The sequence below is a fragment of the Cucurbita pepo genome, chromosome 7 (genome assembly GCF_057944985.1).
Source record: "Cucurbita pepo subsp. pepo isolate OVF chromosome 7, ASM5794498v1, whole genome shotgun sequence".
Classification (NCBI taxonomy): domain Eukaryota; kingdom Viridiplantae; phylum Streptophyta; class Magnoliopsida; order Cucurbitales; family Cucurbitaceae; genus Cucurbita; species Cucurbita pepo.
Window position 1 is genome coordinate 4,207,260 of NC_141804.1, and position 23,420 is coordinate 4,230,679.

Below are 23,420 nucleotides of genomic sequence, written 5' to 3' on the forward strand. Positions count from 1 at the left end.
GATACCATGTTAAGAACGAGAAATAGAGGTGGGATCGACAGTGCAATTTTCACTAATGTTCCTTAAATAGAATACAAACTATCAATTAACTCCTACCAATAAGATAAAATATACCGTCAAATCCTGAAAAATAACATAAAATAAACTCTTACAAATAAAATAAAATATACTACTAACCAAATCCGAAAAATAACATAAAATATACTGCCAACCAACTTAAAAAATGAGGAAAAAAAAAATATATTCCTTAAACATCTCTATATCTTAATACTCGTCACATAATCATATAACATAAATCATAAACGACGCGATTTTATCTTCTCTAGATTAATTTAATATTAATTTTATAAATTTTACGTTCTCTAGATTAATTTTATATTTTGTGTATAATTTAAACATAAATTAATTTTATATTTTATTTACTCATGCACGTAAAATAACTTTATTAACAAGGTATTTCAACTCCAATTTCTAATAACTCAATCATCACTAATTAATTTATATTGAAAAATTAAAATCATAAATTAAAAAATTTCTTAAAAATAACTATTTAAAAAAAAAAATAAATAAATAAATTGTGAAAAAAATCATAATTTTTTTTCTTCATTTTATTAAAAAGGCTCATCCGACCTAATATACAAAACGAATAACGTTATTTCATCTTCATTACACAAAAGAACCAATACTTCAACAAAAATAAGGATGAAAGAAAATGGTATGCCATTTCTACAAACATAACCAACACCTACCCACCTAATACGAGACGCTAATGGATCATTATCCATACATTTTCTTCGATGTTAAGGTCGATGATATACGTATTTTGTTCGAGGGTCCACAATTAGGCCCTTCCCTCCATTTACTTCTAAGTCGTGCCTGCATTTATCATAGAACGACGCGTCTAATTTATCTTAATCGTAAACTTCACAAACAAAGGCATAATACAGAGACATACAAGGCATCTATGCTCTAAATTCGAGGATTTGTAATCATTGTTGAATAAAAGTTCAAAGGAAGCATGAACTCACTGAAATACGAAGTCCGGGATCGTCAACTGCTCGCGAGGAACATATTTGAACAGCTGCAGTAGTCGATCGATATACACAACCTTGTTCCATACCTGGATATCAGTTACTTCAGGTTACTAACACTTTTAATCTCATTCGATGCTTAAAAACGAGATATTTAAACGAACTTTTAGCCTACCGCGTTATCCACGAGCAATTGCATGGCAAATACTGCAGCTTTCAATCCGAAAGTCGGGTGAAGAACATATATTGCCTACAAAAATCATACCGATAGATGAGAAAGATAAAGGGGGATTTTTGCTCAGAACACATCTAGCATTGGAATAAGTCGGAGTTCATATACCTGGAGGTTACGCTGGTGTTTTCGGCCAAGAATCTGCTGCAATCTCTTCATCCATCCCATGTCGGGCCGACTAACGGTATAGAAACCGTAAACACGGTCAGAAAAGTTGAATAACTTCCGGTAGACTACTAACCGATACAAAATCAAGAAAAAAATGCACACAACTAGGTTTCATTACGAACTTCTCATTGTCTAAGCTGCTTTCCATGTTCATCCCAAAGTTTCTTGCTCGTTTTAAAATAAATATAGAAGATCACTTACGGCTGTAAAGAAGCTGCTGAGTGGAAGTACACAATGGTGTAAGGCCTCTGAATTAATGGCTCAAATTCCTGGAATTTAATAACAAGTTTAAGTGCATAACTTCTTATACAACAAAAGTGCATAAACTAAGAAATGTCTGCACAAAACAGCAAAGAAAGGATGTTCCAGACAGTAGCGGCAAGATTAGAGGTTAACCAGGAACCAAAAATATGAACTTTTGAACAGAGTTTCATGTGCTACCATTCACTAGAATTAAATCAACTCAAACGGAAATAAATTCTAGGCTAAATTGTAAAAAAATATATTGTAACTTCGTCTTTTGTTTCAAAAACACTCCTATTCTTTCGAAAGTCATCATACTATCCTTGAACTTTCAAAATTGCACGTAGACCAAAAAAAAAAACCATTAGAATGTAGGACAAAAAGTCAATGAGATTAAACGACGGTCTTATAAACTTAATCCAAACAAGCATTCTAGTCATTGACACGTTATTCCAGTCACTGCTACGTCGATTTCCTGTCCAACATTCGGAAGAATTTCAACTTCATGAGTAATTTTTTTCCTAACTTTACAAAATCAAGAACTTAAAGATGGACAGCCCCCAAGTTACAATCAACTCCAGAAAGTTATCAATCTGGCTAGAATCCATAAGAGAGCAGTCAAAAGGTGAAGAATGGAAGGGAGACATATCACAGACCATAGTTCAAACAAAAATACTTCCTAACATTCTTCAATTATGGTCGGAACAAAATTAAAACCGTTCCAAATAATTTAGAAACGTTTATGAAGGGTGAAGGTAATATTGCAACTTATAATCTCTTAAACAAAATTATTGTAACTTTTGAAAGAATAGGAGTATTTTTTTATGTCAAAAATGAAAAAAATAAAATAAGATTCTTATTGAGATTGTCAAAAGGGTGTCAATCAAGCTTTATTTTTTCTTTCATGGATGATCGGTAAAATGAAGAACTGAACTGTTTTGGAACTTTCACCTTTCGTAACAAAAAAAAATCAACTAGCCTATTGAGGAGAGACTCAATATAAGCACTAAAAGAACCTGCGACAAGAAAAACCCATAGTCGGGTTAGGGCTCACGAAAAAAAAAAAAACCTCCTCCCCTATCTATGAATGACCTCCCTAATCAAGGATAAGAGAGCTAAGCTGTATGTTGATTCCCTACGGATAACGGACAAGGAAAACCAAATGAGGAGGGAGAGCTCCCACAAGGGTCTAGAGCCTCAGCCACATAATAATTTTCCATAAAAGATGAATGGTATAAATAGGGAGATATAGCATAGAGGGGCCTATCCCCTGCTCGAAAGAAATGTCTTTCCAAGGGTTCCTGTAAGTTCGTTAAGCCACTTGAAAGGTTGAGGACCATATTTACTCGCAATGATCCTATGTCAAAAGGGTGTTGGACTCAGAAGAGAACCCACCACCACAGCATCCCAAAAGGAAGAGGTTTCTATAAGTCTCTACGCACCTTATCCAAGAGGAAGAGATCTTCCTCAAAACCTAGTGGTAAGTTCTTAAATACCTCTTCTCCAAGTTCGCCATGGAGAAAAGCATGAGACCAATTTTTTTTATAGAAATAGATAGCAGAACTCTATTAGAGTTAATTATCGCAACAAGAGAGAACGTTTCTTGCTAACCAATTTCATAGGTCTGAGTGAAGCCTTAAGCAACGAGTCTAGTTTTGAATCTTTCAACGCTACCATAGGCTTTGCACTTTATAGAAAACACTCATTTGAGTCCTATTGTTTCTTATCATTGGGTAATTCTACTATGTCCAATGTGCAATTTTGTTTAATGGCATTCATCTCTTCCAAAAATAGGAAACGAACTCCAGCGACGTTTGGAACAGCTTTCGAGGAATGAGAGCTAACGTATAATAATTAGGGAGAACGCTGGCTAAGGCCAACCAAGTAAGTGGCCTTACTATAGGATATGCTAGAAAAATTGTATGAGCTATGTTGTATGATGACTTATGATGACGTATGCGAATTATATGATGTATGATGTATGTACTGTGTCGTATGATACCGTACGTGAATTATGTGATGATGTATGTTGACATAAGTGAGTTATATGATGTACTTGTGCTTGATGCATTTGATGACATTATGATGATTATGATGTATGACGTTTACCTTAATATGATGATGTTTTTCATATTAAGCATGCTTTATGATGATGAATGTCATGTTGCATCATGTCCGAGAGATCGACCTAGGACACAACCCTAAGTAATGATATTAATATAAATATCTAATGAGCATGTATTACTAAATGTAATATAGAGATGAGACTAGGGTTGTGACAGAAGGATGTTTTAAGACGATAAATCGAGGGACCTCATGCATGTTGTGTGTACATAAGCATCGGGATACATTCCCTTTATGATGATGAGTGCGAACGTGCACAATATGATGATGACAGTGATCATGTTGAGCATGACACCCAAGGGTCTATTGACCTCCGAACTTCAGACAGACAGCTCGACCAGTATGGGACCAGGTGGTGTGCAAACCACCTAGGGATTCATACTTGCACGTGTGGGTCGTGTGTAGGAAAGTCCTACAGATCCAAGTTAGTCCGGACTGGAGGCTACCCCAAGTATGAGATAGAGATAGGTCCCTAAAGCATATTTGCATGTGTTTGCATTCAACATGGCCCCTATAGTGGGGTCACTTACGGAGTATTTTTTGAAATACTCAGGCCGTGTGCCATATCATTGTTCAGGTAAAGGCAAGCCACCCATGTACGGATGACGGCAGCATCCGCGAGTAGCGACCATGGCACATGCATAGGGTAGTTGCATATTTAAATTCCTAGTCTTAGGTTAGAATAGGTTGTCTTGCATTTCATATGTTTTAAATTATTTGATATTTATTTTATTTTAAATTTTAGTATTTCATATGAAACATATAAGACCATGGATGTGTTTTCCAGAGATAAAGTTGTTTTAAATTTTTCGATATTTATGTATAAATGATGTTTCTTTTAGGAGTTATATTCCGCATATGAGTTGAGCATGAGACGTTAGTAGCGACTCTGAGTAAGTAGAAATTTAGGGTCGTTATAGTTAGTATCAAAGCTCTAGGTTATAGATTCTGTAGACTAGCCTACGATGTAGGCTTGGCACATTCTATGGTCCAAACGTCGATGTCCCGTCACCGTTCAGGTATGCCTTGCATAAGATAAGAAAAAGTAAATGCTTTTAGAAACTCGCAAGCAATTGTTTTTACAATGTCGTTGTGTTGAATTGACATTCCGTGTGCTTTAAATTAAAGAGTATGATGTGATTGTAGCATGTTGATTGATTTGCTGCTGTGTTGTATTGCAATGTGTTGTATTGCAATATGATGTGAACTTAGATTATGTGAGACATAGTATATGTTCATAGCAATGAGCCTTAGACTTACGTAACGTTATCTTGGTTTCTAGAATCATGCCGCCCAGAGGACACAGAAGAGGAAAACGAGGAAGGGGACAACCTCCTATTAGAGAAAGAGGACGAGGTGAAGCTGAAGAGAACCCACCTCGAGAAGGATTATAGACTGGATCGGATACAAGTATGTCGCCGCCAGTCGCGCCGCCGCCAGTTGCGCCGCAACCATTTGTGCCGCCACAAAATGCACCGCCACCACAACCTGTGCCGCCACCGCAAGCCGCACCTGAGGCTACGCCCCCAGTGGCTGGAGTAGACGCTACGACGAGACTAATGTGGGAGTTGCTCCAGGCCTTAGTCCACACCTTAATAGTCACCCAATAGGCCAACCAACAAGCCAACACCCAAGCTAACCCTTCGCAACCTACTAGAGGGGCAAACTGGCTAAAGGACTTCAAGCGGTATGACCCTCGGCCATTCACCGGTACCTCAAAGGATCCAACAGAGGCCCAGATGGGGATTTCATCTGTAGAAACCATATTTAAGTCGATGGAGTGCCCTGATAACCAAAAGGTCGCCTGAGGTGTGGTGAAGGGACAACAAAGAGAGTCTAAACCCAGCCGGAAGAGCAATGGAGTGGAAACAGTTTAAGAAAGCTTTCCTAAACAATACTATCCTAAGGCAGAACAGCTCAAGAGACAACAAGAGTTCATCCATCTGGTGCAGGGCGGACTTACCGTAGAGAAATATGATAACAGAGAGTTCATGAGGTTGAAGAGATTCGTCTCGTCCTTGGTTGACACAGAGCAGAAGATAACAAAGAAGTTTGTTTTGGGTCTGGAACCGAAGATCCGCTGCACGGTGGAAGCCATAGATCCAAAGACCTATGACGAAGCCTTTGAGAACTGCCAAGGCTTTAGAAAAACCTAAGGATGAGGCGCGACGGGAACAACCAGTAACAATTGGACGTAAGTGTCCACATGATTCAGGGGACTCAGAATGCCAGCCACCGGCACGTAGGCCCCACTATAACAACAAACCTGTCCCACGATAGAATGAGAGGTACCCTCCCTGACGCACTGAACAAAACCCCATAAATCAGGATGGGGCTAGAGGAAAGGGAGAAGCGGGGTGCAGGATATGTGGAAGAATGCATGGATGAAGGTGCATGGCTGGATCGCGAGCCCGTTATCGATGTGGTCAAGGTCACATCGCCATCAACTGCATGAACAGGGACGCAGAAACCCAACCTAACCCGCCTAGAGCAGTGGAAGAGGCGAACCAACTGGTGCAAACGCGGGTTCAAGCTAAGGCGTATGCATCCACCAGCAGGGACACTAGGAGGTCCAATACCGTGGTGACAGGTACACTACCCATTTTAGGTCATTATGCTTTTACTTTATTTGATTTTGGCTCTATGCATTCATTTATCTCTATGCCTTTTGTTGCACAAGCAGGGTACGAATTAGAATCCTTATTGCATGAATTGTTTGTAAGCACCCCTGCGGGGTAGATCTGGGCTAGTAAACAATGGCCAAGTAATCACCTAACTGTAGACCTGATAGTAGTTAACATGACTAACTTCGACATAATACTAGGCATGAATTGGTTAGCTGAAAACCGTGCTACTAGACAGTCGCAAAAAGGAGGTAGTATTCTCACCACTGGCAAGAGCCAGTTTTAAGTTTAAAGGCACAAGCTCCAGGACTTCTCCAAAGGTAGTCTCGATGATGAAAGCAAAGAAACTAGTCCAACAAGGCGATTGGGCTATATTAGCATGTGTCGTAGATGTAAGAGGAAATGAAAAGACCTTGGACAACGTACCTGTAGTAAATGAGTTCCCAACGTATTTCTAGAAGACCTACCAAGAATACCCCCTTCCCGAGCGGTCGACTTCGCTATAGAACTCGAACCGGGAACTAGGCCCATCTTCAAAGCACCCTATTGTATGGCGCCAGCAGAGTTAAAAGAACTCAAGACGCAGTTACAAGAGCTATTGGACAAAGGTTTCATTCGACCTAATATATCCCCTTGGGGTGCACCAGATTTGTTTGTCAAAAAGAAAGACGGATCGATACGTCTGTGCATCAATTATACAGAGCTAAATAAGAGAATAATAAAGAACAAATACCCTCTGCCTCGTATAGAAAACCTATTTGATCAACTCAGGGCGGAAACGATATTCTTCAAGATAGACCTTCAGTCAGGTTACCACCAAATAAAAATTAAAGAAAAAGACGTACCAAAGACAGCGTTTAGAACAAGATACAATCACTACGAATTCGTAGTGATGTCGTTTGGTCTCACCAATGTCCCAGCTGTATTTATGGAATTAATGAACCGCGTATTCAAAGACTATTGGACACATTTGTTATCGTGTTCATACACGACATCCTTGTATACTCGAAAACAAACTTAGAACACCAAGAACACCTATGAAAAGTCTTGACCACCCTGAGAGAGAACAAGTTGTATGTCAAGTTCTCTAAATGTTAGTTCCGGCTGCGACAAGTTTCGTTCTTAGGACACGTGGTGTCAAAGGACGAAATATCCGTAGATCCCACTAAAGTTGAAGCGGTTACGAAGTGAGAACGCCCAACTACGGTTACAGAGGTGCAAAGTTTCCTAGGGTTGGGGGGATACTATCAAAGGTTCATGCAGGACTTCGCTAGGACAGGGTGTACCGTTTGTGTAGAACAATGCTTGTGAGGCAAGCTTCCAAGACCTAAAACAAAGGTGGATAACCGCCACAGTACTCACAGTACCCGAGAGTTATGAAGGGTATGAGATCTACAGCGATGCATCTAAGAAAGGACTGGGATGTGTATTAATGAGACAAATTTCAAAACTGAAAAAGAAACAGAAACCAAACCCACAAAAAAACAGCAGCCAAAAAAGATACCAGAGAGCCAAAAATCAGGTCAAGAAACTTGGCAGAAGAGCACAACACTTGGCTGACCAATAGTGGTGGTGCAGCTTATCGACCGTGCAGGCAATGGCATCGATGGTACAAGTTGTGGTGGGTCAACGACGAAAGCTGTAACAGTGGTGGATGACGGTAAAACAGCAACAAACTCATGTGCAAACACCCACCCAAATCCGTGTATGAAACTGGAACAAAGAATGCGAATCCATGAATGAAGACTGTGAATTTCTGGAGACTAAGGAGATGCGAACTTAGACGGGGTGAAGGTGGTGTTCGGTAAATGCGAAACGGTCGGCAGATATGACCAGGCTTAGGGTTGGTTTTTTAGGGTCCTAATGCTCTTATGACAGTGCAAAATATAAGAGAAATAATACTCTTATCTATTTTATCATGAGAATAAAGGCGTTTCTTAAATAGAAGAAACACCATAAGGAAATCAATTTCCGGGAATATATTACAACAAATCAATAAATACGAATCAACTAAGAAGTTAATAACTAACAAAGAGAATGAAATTATAAACAAGGAAAAATGAGGCTAGCCTCATATATGGCTTGGCCCCGTAATGCCATTAGCCACCGCGCCACCAAAGGCTTAATCAGCAAGGTCTCAGCCTCTTTTTATGTTGGCATGAGGTACCTCACAACTGCCTCACTATGTCTTAAATGATTTTAAGAAAATTGTGTACAACACAGCATAAACATTTAACAAAGCAAGATGGAGAACAAAAATTCATCAATATCATCCTACAAGGTTCATATCAATGTTTGAAACATTGTTGAGAATTCATTGTGTTCTTCATCCGTAACTACACTCATGCTTCATAGAAGTCTTAAGATATAAAAATTCAATATAAGAAACAAGAACATATTATTCAAGATTATAACAAAATTACCTTTACAACATAGAGCACAAATCGCTCAAGGTCGAGACAACGCAGTAGAAAATGTGCTCCCACAACAACCATAACAGGGCGACCCTCGCTATCAACTCCACCACGGTAACTGCAATAGAGTATAATTATATGCATCTCAAGCTAGTAATATAATCAGAAATGCACAAACCGAATATGTTTAGTATAAGCATCTGACTCAACTGGTTTTCACAAACGTCTGACTAATTAACATGCCCATGAGAGACATAAACTAGAACTCCGTACATTCCGTAATGGGAAACAACATGATATTTCTCGATATACACTTCGATTAACCACTGGCACATATAAACTCTAATGACTCAAAGAAATCAACTTCCTTGAAATGTTCTAGACAAAGGCAAAAGTAACAAAACTCCTCGAAAAGTGAAGACCGAAGAGAAGTAAAATCAATACTAATTGCCCTGAAGATCCAGAACTTCAAGAGAAACTATCCTTGGATACATGATTTCAACAAATAAAGCATAAATTATTATCAAGTATACAAAATTTAATGATTTTGTAGTCTAATTTTTCTTAGTCACGTCCAACTCACCTTTTGATTGTGTGGGTGGCGGATAGCGGACCACTATATACATAAGCATGTGGAAACAAACAAGAAATCTGATACTCACACAATTTTCATCTCCCCAATTTCAGAGAGATTAAGAGAATTTGCTTTAGCAAGGTATCTTGAATGAAGTGAGTATTCTTCAGCAGCAGATAAAGGAGCTCCACCAAGTTCACCAAATCCAAGTATTCTACCATAATTCCATCCAGTCTGAGCCTGGGCAGTTTTTTCCCATTGTTCCTTGCGTCTTTGATCTGGATCTTTGATTAAAGCCATGAAAGCAGGATCCAGGTATGAATCCAAATATGATGGGTTCCTAAAAATACCAAGCACCATTAGTTAAGTAAAAATACGTTTAACAGATGCAACAAGGATCGAGAAGACCTAAATCCCGAAACAAAACTATTTCAGAAGAGACCTAAGTGCAGGAACCATATTAGCTCTTGATAGTTGAAATGATCAAAGTAGATGAGGTCTTGTGTGGGGATGGAAATAGATGAGGAAGAAAGCACCGTGCACATTAGCAATAATCAGTTCTTTTTCTTATTTCCTTTTCTTCTTAAGAAACTAATTTCTTTTACTAAAAAGGAAAAGAAAACATATGAAACCAAATGTGGAAATGAAGCAACACAGTACCGAAAGGATCGAATTCCAGATTACAGGTTTCACTCTCATCTGGGTAATGATGCAGTAGTGCCCGTGGTTTCTATTCCCGCCCATCGAAAGTGATACTACACTTTCTTCATATTAAAAGAAAACGCAAATGTAAAATGACATTTCTCTTGCCTTTGCTTTGGTACAATCTCTCTTTTCATTTCTAATGGCCTTGAAGGCAACACGAACTACCAAAAAACGTAACTATGGGGTAGAACAGAAATGTCTTCTCAGTAGGATTAGGACAGGGAAACTGAAATTTGAGGATAGAATGAACTAGAGTTTTTTTTTTTTTAAAAAAAAGAAGTCTTAGGATGGCAGCAGACATGATGATAGAAAAAAACGATTGGAAACGTGTTCAGGTGTCTTAGAACGAAGTTTTTCAATAAAACAAGAAGGGCTAAATTATTGTTGAATGCTGGAAGTTTTTAATCAAAGTGGGTGAATATCTGGAGGTAATAACACTCACACCAATGCCATACTTCTTCAGTCTCATGCTCGTATTCGTCACGTTCAAGCTTTCAAGCCCGAGAATAGTACTGTATGAAAAAGTGTTTCTAACTAGTAAGGAAATAGTTCACCTTAAAGGACCCCTATCTCAAAACCCCCCGTCTAAGAGATTCTCTTCACCGGTCTGAAAATACCGAATAGAAGCAAACAAATTCCCCCATTGAGGGCACTCTGGTTCTACCAAATGAAAGCGAAAAAAATCAGAAATTTCGACGGGATCAAATCTAGAAGGGAGTTCATTAATACGGTTCTATTTAGGCTCCAAGAATAAACTAGAAAGGGAGGGTTTGAAACCTGAAAAGGAGGGGCAGAGTAGACAGACTTGAAAATCCTCAGATCCACAAAACAGAATAGTGCCTGAGAGGGACTTTGAAAGGGTTGTATGAGAACGGGTTACTGCAATCATACGATTATTTCAAGATGACTAGCTTGCAACTAGGGAAATTGCGAGCTTAGACGTTCCACATTGAGGAAGAGACGAGAATCTTACATCTTAGACTGAAGAGCTGGTCATCTATCTAGAGAACTTTCCAGAGAAATTTGAACTACGGAACCAATGGTTACATGGAGAGCCAGATGTATTTTCTGTTATAGAAGGTGATGAAGGCAGAGTTGGAAGCAAGGTGGAGATGAAGAGTCAAAACCTCACTTTTCCTCTGCAGAATGAAGAAATCTTATTATGGATAGGGAATAAATGATGCAATTGTATCTAGAGTACAAGGAAAAGCAATAAATATGTCGAACGGTATGCAGGAATGCATTTGCAATAAATGAAGTACTGTAGAATTCTTCCTCTACGAAGGTGGAGATCAATGCAGAACAGGAGACAACTGGTGGCTGCATTTCAGTCAGACTAATCCGCTTGTAAGGTCGCTTAATTCCATGGGAGCTTTTCTGAAATTGTTGTGATAAAAGTTCCATAACAAAGATATTGGTCCTTGCTCAATGGATTGTTAACGATTAGGTTGGCCAAAAGAAAAGGAGAAAGATTTAAGGGGATCAAATGAACATTATCATGCAACGGGAGTGTATTGATGGGTAGTGTGTTAACAACTTGACACAAGGCTTGAAGACTACACGAGTTTTAATTTTGGGCAGGGAGTGAGTTCCACGCGTAGGAATTTGAACCTTACAAGAAACAAGAAAGCATTAAGGAATTGTTTGGTTGGAGGTTTTGTTTAAGATATCTGAGAATGAGTATCCTATGGTTTCTCTCAAACCAAAGACCCTACAAAACAACAAATAAGCTAGCACACCACAACACAATGCCACTCTTCTTAAAAGAAAGATTCGGAAGCACCTCCTCCAACATAAATCACCTATCTCTATTGCAAGCCCCACAAACACAACTCATCCAACGACTCAAAGTGGACACCCACAGCAAATGATTAAACATCATCCTCATGCCTCATACCTCTTGCAGAGACTGCACCATCGTAGGTATAAAAGGAAAGAAGATTGTCTTTGCACACAATCCATGGGGTTAATCCTCCCATGTACTGAACAACAAATTTAACCTTCTTTGAAATTTTAACCTTCCATAGTGAAGAAAACACTTGAGACTCAGGAGCAACAGTTGAAGGAGAAGGGATAGACGAGATATGAAAAGAAGAATGGCAAGAGAAACCCCTAGAAGGATCTAGGGTACATATCCTAACCTCCCTTCCCCTGAGTTCACATGTCGATCGCAAAGAATATAAGAAGACCCACCACCACAATCGTCTCTCTATCATACCGAGGACGACAAAATCTAAGGAAATCGAAGAACGGTGGGAGAAAGAAAACTTTGAGGCCACTAAATGCAACCTCTTGTTTTAAAGAAAGTATAAATGCAAAAATAAAACACACAAGGGCTTAAGTCCCACCCAAAGATCCTGTTATAGTTGGAAAGAAAAATCTTTGGTCGGCTTCCTAAGCTCGATTTGGCTTCCGTTGGCTTGGTTGGCTTGTTTTAACCATTATGAACAATCCTGGAATCTTCTCTGGCGTAATTAGGGCCAGAAAAGGCCCATAGAGCAATTGTTTTGGACAAGTATTAATATTTAACACGGTTTATGATTAATTTTGGATAGTTAGGTTATGTTGTTTCCATGAATAGGCTCTAAGTTTGGTTTTTTGAATGAATGGAATTTCAGAAATTAAATCTAGAAACTATGAGCTTAGAGAACCAAGTTGAGTCTATAAGTAGACTTACTGCCTCCATGCTAGGTTGAATGAAGCATGAATATCACATCATCTCTAACCCTTTTTATGTAATATTATTCTATGCTATGATGTTCTGTACGGATGTGTATACCACAATATTTTATGTTCTCCTTTCTTTTTCGTTAGCTTTCAGCAGCATAAGCGTGTGCTCGCCCATAGTTAGGCCTAAGGGTACATATATGAGTTTTGCCTAGTAGGTGCGTGCATGCATGTGTGAACCATGTGTAGAGAAGTACTTTGCATACAACCTACTCGAAAGAGAAAGTAGAGCCCAAGAAACCGTAAAAAAAAATAGGTCTCACCAATCATGAACCATGTTATATATGATTGCATTTCCCAAACCCGGTTATTTAAGTATTTTTAAATATTCATCCTATGTCTTATCATTTTACCAAGTGAAGACATTGTGAGCTAATAAACTTGAGCTAGTTGAACAAGTTACTAACTTATATAGTAACTTTAGGAGAATGGTTAGTAGACTTAGTAGAACAAGTTACTAACTTGTGGAGTAACCTTAGGAGAATTGTTAGTAGACTTATTAGACTAAGTTACTAACTCATGGAGCAACTAAAGGAGAATTGGTAGTAGTTGTCAAATTGTGGACCAAGTTTTGTACTTTAATTAGAAAGATTGTTACTACTTCTTAACTTGAGGAGAAAGTTTAGGAAGCAAGTTAGTGCTTTCAACACTATAAATACTCATGAGAAGTAGGTTTTTTTTTTTTTTTCACAACACAACAACAAAGAGAATTGAAAAGCTAAGTGCTTAAGATTACTTTGTTCCGAAAGCTCTCTCCCCCTCAAGTTTTTCTTTTGCCTCTTTTACTTGTTTCAACATATCTCAATCATGGTCAAATCCAACCCTTGGTATCAAAGCCACAATGTCGAAGCAAATGTCGTCACCATCCAAAGTCACTGAAGGAGAAGTGACAACGATAAAGAGCGGAAAGGAGAGGAGTGTAACGCTCCAGTATTCGACTCACGAAGAGTAACTATGCAGCATGGGTCGATCAAGATGCGTGTCAACTTACAGGCACAAGGCGTATGGGACGCCCTCGAGCATGGCGACGTTGAGGAGCGTAAGGATACGATGGCTCTTGCCGCCATCTACCAAGCAGTCCCGAAGGACGTTCTTCTGATGTTGGCAGAGAAGGACTCGACAAAGGCAACGTGGGAGACGTTACAAACAATGCATGTGGGAGTGGAACGTGTCAAGGAAGCAAAGGCGCAGACTTTGAAAAGTGAGTTCAAGGCTATCCGCATGAAGAACGGTGAGTCAATAGACGACTTTTCCATGAAGTTAACGACGATCGTCAGCGGCATCCGTCCATTAGGTGACATGGTGGAGGAGATCTTCGTCGTCAAGAAGTTCCTTCGAGCTGTTCCCCCAAGATTCATGCAAATCTTTACCTCCATAGAGCAGTTCAGCGACCTCAAGAACATGTCAATTGAGGAGGTTGTTGATCGTCTTAAGGTCCATGAGGAGAGACTTCGTGGCTATGAAGACAAAGATGAGAAAAACACCTCTTACTCACACATGAAGAGTGGCTCGCACGAACGGAAAAGAATGATGCAGCTGACTCTTCTTTTTCAAGTACAAGGGGACGTGGCAGCCATGACAAGGAAAATAGAGGTCGTGGACGTGGTCGCGAACATAGTCGTGGACGTGGTGGCAGAAGAGGCCGTGACAATACCTCACAAACCCATGACAATGCCAACCTCTGGAAGGACAAGAGTATGATCAAGTGTTACTCTGGTGGAAAATATGGGCACTATGCGATAGAGCCCGCACTGATGTTGGTCGAGAAGATGATCAACCTGTTGATACTCAACGAAGAAAAGGTATGGCAAACCTTCTCACAAAAGGAGAAGACCGAGTAGAGACCAACATATGGTACCTTGACAACAGAGCAAGCAACCACATGACTGGAGATCGAACAAAGTTTAAGGAGCTTGATGAGAAGCTCATTGGAAACGTGAAGTTTGGTGATGGATCAATTGAATCGATCCAAGACAAAGGATCTACCATGTTCCAGTGCAAGAATGGTGACCAACGTTTACTGACCAAGGTATACTACATCCCAAACTTGAAGAGTAACATTATCAGTCTTGGTTAGATGATGGAAGAAGGAAGCAGAGTGGAGTTAGCTAGCTTGTTCCTCAAGATGATCAACAGAAATGAAACCTTGTTGATGAAGGTAAAATGGTCGCATAACCCTATTGACGGCACTTGCAGACCTAGCTTGGCTATGGCATGCAAGACTTGGGCACGTGAACTTTCAGACGTTCAAAATGATGGCAGAGAAGAAGATGGCTACGAGGCTACCCAAAATCATACACCCGAACTAGCTACGTGAAAGTTGCCTAGTCTCCAAACAAACAAGATTGTCGTTCCCAGCTCAAACCAGTTTCTATGTTGAGCGACCACTGCTACTGGTTCATGCAGATTTGTGTGGCCCGATCACACCATCATCGATTGCTGGTAACAAATATTTTCTCTTACTTGTTGACGATTATAGTCATTAGATGTGGGTGTACATGCTAAAAGAAAAAGGAGAGGCATTATGTGCGTTCAAGAAGTTCAAAAGACTCGTTGAAAACGGGTCTAACCACAAGCTGAAAGCCTTGTGCACCGACAGAGGTGAAGAGTTCTTATCCCATAACTTCTCAAAGTTTTGCGAAGAGGAAGGTATCAAGCGTCAACTCACCGCACCGTACACTTCACCATGAAATGGTGTGGTCGAACAAAGAAACCGCACCATAATGAACACTGCAAGAAGCTTACTTAAAAGCATGCAAGTCCCAGCGATTTTCTAGAGTGAAGCAAAACAACATGCGGTTTATCTTCTAAACCGTTGACGGACAAAGGCGCTGGACACTCGCACCCCCCTATGAAGCATGGTTCGGCAAGACACCTCACTTTGAGTACCTAAGAGTCTTAGGTTGTACAGCACATGTTAAGATGGCAAAGCCATATATCAAAAAGCTTGATGACAGAAGCCAAAAGATAGTGTATTTTGGCATAGAGGATGAGACCAAGGCACACAAGTTGTATGATATGCACATGAGAAAATTTGTGTAAGTAGAGATGTCGTATTCGAAGAAGAGAAGTGAGATTGGTGCAGTGTTGGCGATAACAAGCAAACGGTTACAAAGTTCACTATTCTAGAAGAAGAAGGAGACACAATAGACCTAGAAAGTTCCCCTACAGCAACACCAACAAGTCCACACATGTCATCACCGGTGATACCGAAGGGCGTGATGGACCCTCTAGAATAAGAGAGCTCAGATGAGAGCACAAGAGGATCCACAACAGAGGATGGACCAAAGAAGTTTAGTTTTCTTGCTGAAATTTATGCGGATACACTTGAAGAAGAATTGGATCCCGATGAGTTAGTGTTACTCGCGGTCGAGGAGCCGACAACCTATCGCGAGCAGAAACTGAGACGATGTGGCAGGAGGCCATGCAAAAAGAGCTTGAAGCAATTGAGAAGAACAAGACGTGGGCACTAACTAACTTATCGTCCAAACACAAGCCCATCATTTTGAAGTGGGTGTTTAAGTTGAAGAAGAATAGCGAAGAAATGTCATCAAGCATAAAGCAAGACTCGTGGCGAAGGGATACGTGCAACGACAAGGAGTTGATTTTGAGGAGGTTTTCACGCCTATGGCTAGACTGAACTGTAAGGTTGATTCTTGCCCTCGCAGCTCAAGACGAGTGGGAGGTCCATCACTTGGACGTCAAATCAGCATTCCCAAATGGTGACCTCCAAGAAGAAGTGTATGTTGCCCAACCTGAAGGGTTCGTCATCAAAACCGAAGAGCACAAAGTGAACAAGTTGTCAAGGGCCCTTTACGATTTACGACAAGCACCGAGGGCGTGGAACATACATCTGGACAAGAGCTTAAAGAGTCTAAATTTCATGAAGTGCTCGCAAGAACAATCAGTGTATACAAGAAACAATGGGACTAAAACACTCATAGTTGGTGCGTACCTGATGACCTGATCATCACTGGTACAAGTGTGGAAGGCATCAAAGAGTTCAAGCAGCAAATGATGAAAGAATTTGAGATGACAGATCTCGGATTACTCACGTAATACCTCAGTAATAAAGTGGACCAAAGGAAAAATTGTATCATGCTAAAGCAATCGGCCTATACTAAGAAGTTGTTGCAGTAATTTAAGATGGTAGAGTGCTACCTGACCAAGTATCTCATGGAAGCAAACTTGGTGAATTCCACTAAGTATAGTCATGTCATCAGAAGTCTAAGGTACTAGACTCATACTCGTCCAAATCTTCCATGTTGTTGGAATAATGAGTAGGTACATGGAAAACTAGACTCATATCGCACCCTTCTCGGTTCCGGTCACACTAACCTACTTAAGGCATCAACCACTCAGAGGAAGAGGAAAGGCAATAGCAGATAACCTCATAGCGAAAAATTTTACCCTTCCCTTGGGACCTCCCTCTAACAAAGATGGAAAAGTTTATTGACCTAATACAATTCCACATCCAAACTCTCCAATTTTTTTCATCCCAAAACCCTTCTTTCCCAAAACTCTATCCAAGAAGATCTAATCGACATGATCATAAAGTTTTCTCAGAGTCGATCTTAAAGATTACAAAGAGCTTAGAGATAATGGGTTCAAGCCATGGTGGTCACCTATCTAGGATTTAATATCTTACAACTACCTTGACAACCAAATGTAGAAATTCAAGTAGTTATTCTATGAGAATAGTCAAGCTAGCCCACCCACTCAACGAATATCAAAAAAGAAAAAAACAAATGGTCTGATGCAATCACGACCTTCCCTTCGGAGTTGTAGAATGCAAGAAACCTTGCACTTTTTCTCTTCATCAAGATCTTTGTAACTACAATCTTCCTCGTACTTTTGCTGATAGGGGTCCACTTTGGTAATCCCCATAGCTTGTAGTGAGGATTGTCCATCTACCTTCGTGATTTTCAGGTTTTCAATATAATTTTGTTTCTTTCAAATAAATATAACTGGCCCGGGAGTCATGATGAACACAGATAAAGTAGATGCCACAGATCAATGTCATCAAATTCCGGGCAACTCTGACTCATACAGCTATGCAATTTTCATGAATCTACCATCAGATAGAAGATGAAATATTTTTTGAAAAAGAACTGTTACGTTGCATAAATCATTACACTAACCTCTGTGTCAACCTTACATGACTGACAGGAGGATCATCGGGAACTTGGGGAGGTTTCAGAACATTCTTTTTGGGCAAAGTGTTTATCCTGATTTTCCGCTCATCTATAATAGTCTCACCATTCTCATCTCCAACATCTGCAGGAAGCTTTGACAATGCAACTTCTTCTTCGTGTTTATCACGGGGAAAGTACAGAGGAAGCAACCTGGCTCAGAAACATATAAAAGCAAATCGAATAAATGCAACAAGGATTGTTATATATTATACGGCATGGAAAATATATCCTTTAGGAATGACAGGCCTCAGTTACTTGAAAGTGAAGTACCTTTTGTATATCTCAGTATCGATTGATGATGTTGTACAAAAGACAACAGCTTTAATTTTACCTTTCTGCTTCTCAAGAAAACGACGCACAGTTCCTAAACAGAAGAAGAAGCAAAATAAAAATGAGGATAAGATGTTAAATTTTCTTTACTTTTCCTTTTTTTTTATTTTTTTCTTTTTTTGTAAAAAAAATGTTAAATTTGAGTTCCAACAAAATCCATCATTTAATGGGAAACTTCTTTGGCAGCATGTCAATAAGTTGATCAAGTAAACAGATGTATGCCTAACTAATACTAACATAGACTTCTAATTTAGAAACACTTGAAATGGATGCCGCTACCTACTGGAGATTTCATCATCTCCGATGATTTAAATGCAATCGCTGTGCTGATTTACAGAATGCAAGTTGGTAACAATCACAAATCGTAAAGATTAGATCCAAATGGACCTATATCCATCAAAGAAAAGTAATAAAGAAGTGATAAACATTTAGAAACAACTTTTCACAATTTTGTGTTTCTTATACCGGAGCTTGCTAGCATGGATCAGTGCAAGTCCTCAAGCCCAACTCCCTAGTAGGTTAGGTCCAAAATACTTCCGAGCCCCTGCCCCACCCTGATAACACCCCTACTAAGCTAAACATACTAGGTAAATTGGCGGTTAATGGATGTCCATAATTTGTGAACATAAGTAGCACAAGAAAATTGAATCATAGTAGAATAGAGAAAAAACATAGACATCTTAAAGGAACATGTAGAAAAATATCTCACTTATTGCTACGTGTGCAGCAGGTTCACGAGGATAGTTTTTTCCCTCTGTATATATACAACCCATAGCAATGCTGCATTAAATCGCCATTAACATGTAAGCTAAAAATGGCAAGAGATGCATGAGATGAGCAAACGATATGGAGAAAAAAATAATGTGGCATCGACTACTTTCACAACCTCTGAAGCCCATTTTCGATGAGAAGTTCAAGGCAAGAACGGTAGCAATGACTCAGAGCATTCTCTGCAGCAGTATGGTATTTGACAGCATATTTTGGACCTACAGTATGCATTACCTTCCTAAAAAAGAATGCCAAAGATTAAATGGATGTATAGGTCTTTACTCTAGGTCCAAACATCAACTGCATACTCACCTAGCAGGAAGGTCATAAGCATTAGTGACTTTTGCCATTCCTGTGCGACAACCACCCTTCAGGATGTGAAATGTATATAATGAGTCAGGTTTTGACATTCTTATTGTCTAAAGAAGTTCTATAAAGAAATCTTTCTGAAAATAGTGAAATCCATTGTACCTCCAAAAGGCCAAAACTATCCACAGTTTTTTCTTATAAGATATATGCAGATGTTAATTTGTGAATATTTTTAGTTCTTAATCAGGGAAAAAGCAATAAACAAAAGCCAAACTGAAGTAAATAGAAACACAGGCGTACAAGTGTTCCACATTCTTCTGATAGACCAGGACCTGCTGCAGCATGCAAACCAGGGCTACTGTGTGCTTCATCCAAGTTCTGTATAATTTAATTTTACGATCAGAAAAGATGGCAGATATAGAAATTAGCAGCTTATTTCATTTTATATAAACTTAACCAAAAAAGGAGTTTTCTGATTACAGATACAAATCCGTGTTGCAGATCAACCAGTATCAACAACATAACTCTCACCAAACAGGCTTTTATGCTAAGAGGTTTTAAAGTGATAGGCCATAGACCACCACCATGTCTACAATTGTGCTGACAACCTCTTCATTTTTGTTTAATATGAATAGGTTGAGATACTGTCAAGTCATAAACAATGATCAAGCATCTCTACATCCTTTAGAGGCATGACAATCGTACATAAAATTTAAGTTATTCGAACCCAATACAATAAAGATCGCAACCAAATAGCGTAATATAGTGAGTCAGTCCGCCTTCTGTTTACTTTCATTACTAGTTCTTGTCTCAACATCTCACATTCTCATTTTGTCCGTGTGCTAAGCTTGATCATCATGTGGAACCACTTCAGAAGATGGTTAGAGTTTCTGGTTTTTAATTTTATCCACCAATTTTATGGAATGGGTTTCCATCATACTCACATGTGACATGGCCTATCCATCAACTAATGACATTAGAAGAACTTGGTTCCAAGTTTATGCCAGTTTGGCCTTGACGATATATCAAGAGTCAGGTTGTTGGTTTGATAAATCATGGTGACTTTGTGGAGGAGTTACTTGAATATCTGAAATTCCTGTACTATTTCATAAAACTCCTTCAATAGCTTGAATGCAGATTGGCGAAATTTCATGCTAGGATTTGTTCCTATAAAGCCTTTAAAGCCTTTATTTCCCATAACAAGAATATTAGCCTATACTTGTTTGCTCCGAATTCACAAAGTTGAAACCCAAAATCTTCAATATGTACTTTCTTCGGTTATCTTTAGTTCAAAAAGGGAATAAGTACTATTATCCTAGTTTAAATTTTGTACTACCTTGTCTTACTTTCTTTAAAGATGCCTATTTTTCTCCTTTTAATCATCTCTCCTAGTAGTCAAGGAAGAGCACATGGGAGAGCCATGATCTTCTTGTCTATATTGTTCGTTTTCCCTTACCTAAGGTTGTCTTCCCTAATCCATCTTCCTCAATATCAATTCACCCACTAATAGCTCGATTAATCTAGCCGACAACTTCCAGGTGCATGTCTTGAACCAAAAGATCCTTCATCATTAGATAGATGAACAAGTGATGATCTCCCCTCGCTCTTCATAAAGGTAAATATCAATATACTATCCTACTTCCTCTATTATCTCATACAACAATTCGTAAAAATAATTGCCTTGGTTGGTATGGTGCAATGTTAGAGACGATGATTTTCTACTATGATGATGATGGTCGGTGCTTGGAATTAAGTACGTCTTCCAGTAGTCAAAAGTCAACACTAATGGAGGATATGAAGCTCTCATCTTCTATCTCTTTTGTACAGGACAGACTTATGTCCTTTCAGCTTTATCAGACAAAACTTTCAATCCACCCATAATTTAAATGTTGCTTAAGCTCAGGCATTTCAGTTTTGGGGTATTCTTTCAAGAACCTATGAAGGTAAGGAGACCACCATCTAATTCCATCTTGCCAATGGAAGCAATTGCACAAAGGCAATGTGATCGTTAAGTTGATAAACGACACTTTATCCCATGTGAAATATGCATACGTTTCGTACTGGATTAGCCATACCAAAACTTAATAATCAACAAATTTTCAATTTCAACTAATTTTCCCACTAATATATCCCACTTCAAATGATACCACCTTAAAGCTCAACCACATACAACCATATGATTACGAGGGATAATTAGTACCCATTGAAGAATTGTGCTTGCAACTATGTCTATGTTTTTTCTTCTTCTTTGACATGTACAGAACTCGGGGCCGAGATTGTCCCCCTGTGTGTTCTAATGGAACTATTATTGAGTTATTGGGACTTTTAGCATCTCATTGCTTTCCCTTTTGTTTATTTGATTAAGGGTTTCTATTGCAGAAGGAAGGAGATGAAGAACATAACACTCACCTCGTTTGTAGAATTCACGACAGCATCTACCTCGAGATTCCAAGGATTCCCCCGCCACAGATATATTTTGGAATTAATTTCATGATCGACGGGAAATCTCGAAACCACTCCATAATTACCACCCTCCGCGTCAGATGGAGACGTCAGAGGATCAGGAAAATACGAATTAGAGAAGGAAGGATCTTCGTTGACGAACTCCAATGAAGACCTATGTTCTGCATCACTCCACCGTGGAATTTGATCCAAATTTACAACATAATCAACGCTATCTGTTGTTGTTGTTGCTGTGGTTGTGGCCGCAGATGTAGCCACTGTCCTGTACATCTTAACAACGCCACCAAGTCCTTGCAAACCTCAAAAATGGATTGCCCATGCAAAGACCTACATTCGTCAAAGAAATCCCGGAAACAAACCCTGTAAAATTTTCATAAGAAAAAACAAACAAAATTCCATAAACAATCATGAGTCAAAATAAATTCAACGAAAATCTAATCGAGTACAATAAAAACCGGTTTCAATTTCGAATCATTCGATAGCAACCGATAGCGTAATCAATTTGATTTTGCAACCCTAACCTGACATTTTCTTAAGAATCAGGAAGCAAATAACAAAAGGGAAATTGAATGGAAGAAATTCAGAATTAAGAACCTGCGAATTCCTTTCAGGACTTCAGAAAGTGTTCTGTATTTTCTTTTTTTTACATTTCTCCATCTTTTGTTCTTCGGATGAAAAAAAAAAATCCAGCTAATTTTGAGGAGTTTATGAGCTAGCGAAGAACATTTGGATCCGGAGATTATTACGAATTAATTTCGAAAAAAAAAAATCATTTGTTTCCATCCAAATTTCGATCGTTGCACAGTCCAACTGCTTTCTCCAAATTTTTAGCTCAAAATTTAAATTAAAAATAATGGCATTAAGAAGCTCTAGTTTTAGAAAATTAGGAGTGGATAGGCACAATTGATATGAAAGTATCAATCTTCTTTAATCTATAATACAATCTTACAAAAAATCATTCTACTGTTCATCAATTTCATGTTTCTAAAAATAACTTTATCAGCATCTAGAGGTGTTCATATAATTTGATGACTCCACAAACTTGGACTACTTAATTAAAATTATAACGACTGGGTTGTGTTAAAAAAATTTGAATATGGGTTGGGCATAATTTTTTAAAACCAAAAATTCTGTGAGTTTGGAGGTTGAATAGGGTAGGACAAGAACTACTGGGGTATCTAGTCTCATTCACTCCCCTAGCTTTCGTCTCTCAGTATCAGTATCGGCCCAGCATAGTGCTTACGTCGTTGGTGATTTTTCCGATCTCTATGCATTTCATCGCTCCACCAGAAATTCCCTCTGCTCCTACCGTACTCCAGCTTGGTAGTTTCCACCGCCTGTCCAGCATTGAGCTTTGGGATTTGACAGCGGACTTAAAAAGCCACCTACAGACACTTTACGCCCAATCATTCCGGATAACGCTTGCATCCTCTCTATTACCACGGCTGCTGGCACAGAGTTAATCGATGCTTATTCCCCAAATACCGTCACTGCTTCTTCTCCGGGAAAAGAA

At 39.1% G+C, this 23,420-nt stretch overlaps 1 protein-coding gene across 5 annotated transcripts; it reads right to left on the reverse strand.

Annotated features, from left to right (window-relative positions):
• Positions 1 to 575: 575 nt before the first annotated feature.
• Positions 576 to 22,778, reverse strand: LOC111798967 (uncharacterized). Of its 5 annotated transcripts, XM_023682328.2 has the most exons (16): positions 22,502 to 22,772; positions 22,363 to 22,428; positions 21,854 to 22,267; positions 19,745 to 19,822; positions 19,448 to 19,503; positions 19,254 to 19,373; positions 19,077 to 19,147; positions 18,308 to 18,401; positions 17,984 to 18,187; positions 9,499 to 9,750; positions 8,846 to 8,954; positions 1,633 to 1,700; positions 1,372 to 1,441; positions 1,207 to 1,281; positions 1,029 to 1,120; positions 576 to 876 (listed from the first exon to the last, which is right to left on the reverse strand). In XM_023682328.2, the coding sequence occupies exons 3-16, from the start codon at positions 22,175 to 22,177 to the stop codon at positions 801 to 803; spliced, it is 1,689 nt and encodes a 562-aa protein (XP_023538096.2). In that variant the 5' UTR covers positions 22,178 to 22,267; positions 22,363 to 22,428; positions 22,502 to 22,772; the 3' UTR covers positions 576 to 800. The 5 variants fall into 5 exon arrangements, with proteins under 5 accessions (XP_023538096.2, XP_023538098.2, XP_023538097.2 ...); XM_023682330.2 differs by lacking the exon at positions 22,363 to 22,428 and having other exon boundaries at positions 21,854 to 22,234; XM_023682329.2 differs by lacking the exon at positions 22,363 to 22,428 and having other exon boundaries at positions 22,429 to 22,772.
• Between the last annotated feature and the right edge of the window lie 642 nt (positions 22,779 to 23,420).

What these genes read in the sequence shown, in the direction of transcription:
- LOC111798967 (XM_023682330.2), bottom strand. Translation starts at nt 22,177, where the DNA reads ATGTACAGGACAGTGGCTACATCTGCGGCCACAACCACAGCAACAACA. An exon ending in TTGTGCTCTATGTTGTAAAG is followed by an intron (nt 1,701 to 8,845) that starts GTAATTTTGTTA and finishes ATTAAATTCCAG; the next exon opens with GAATTTGAGCCATTAATTCA. An exon ending in AATTGCTCGTGGATAACGCG is followed by an intron (nt 1,121 to 1,206) that starts GTAGGCTAAAAG and finishes ACTGATATCCAG; the next exon opens with GTATGGAACAAGGTTGTGTA.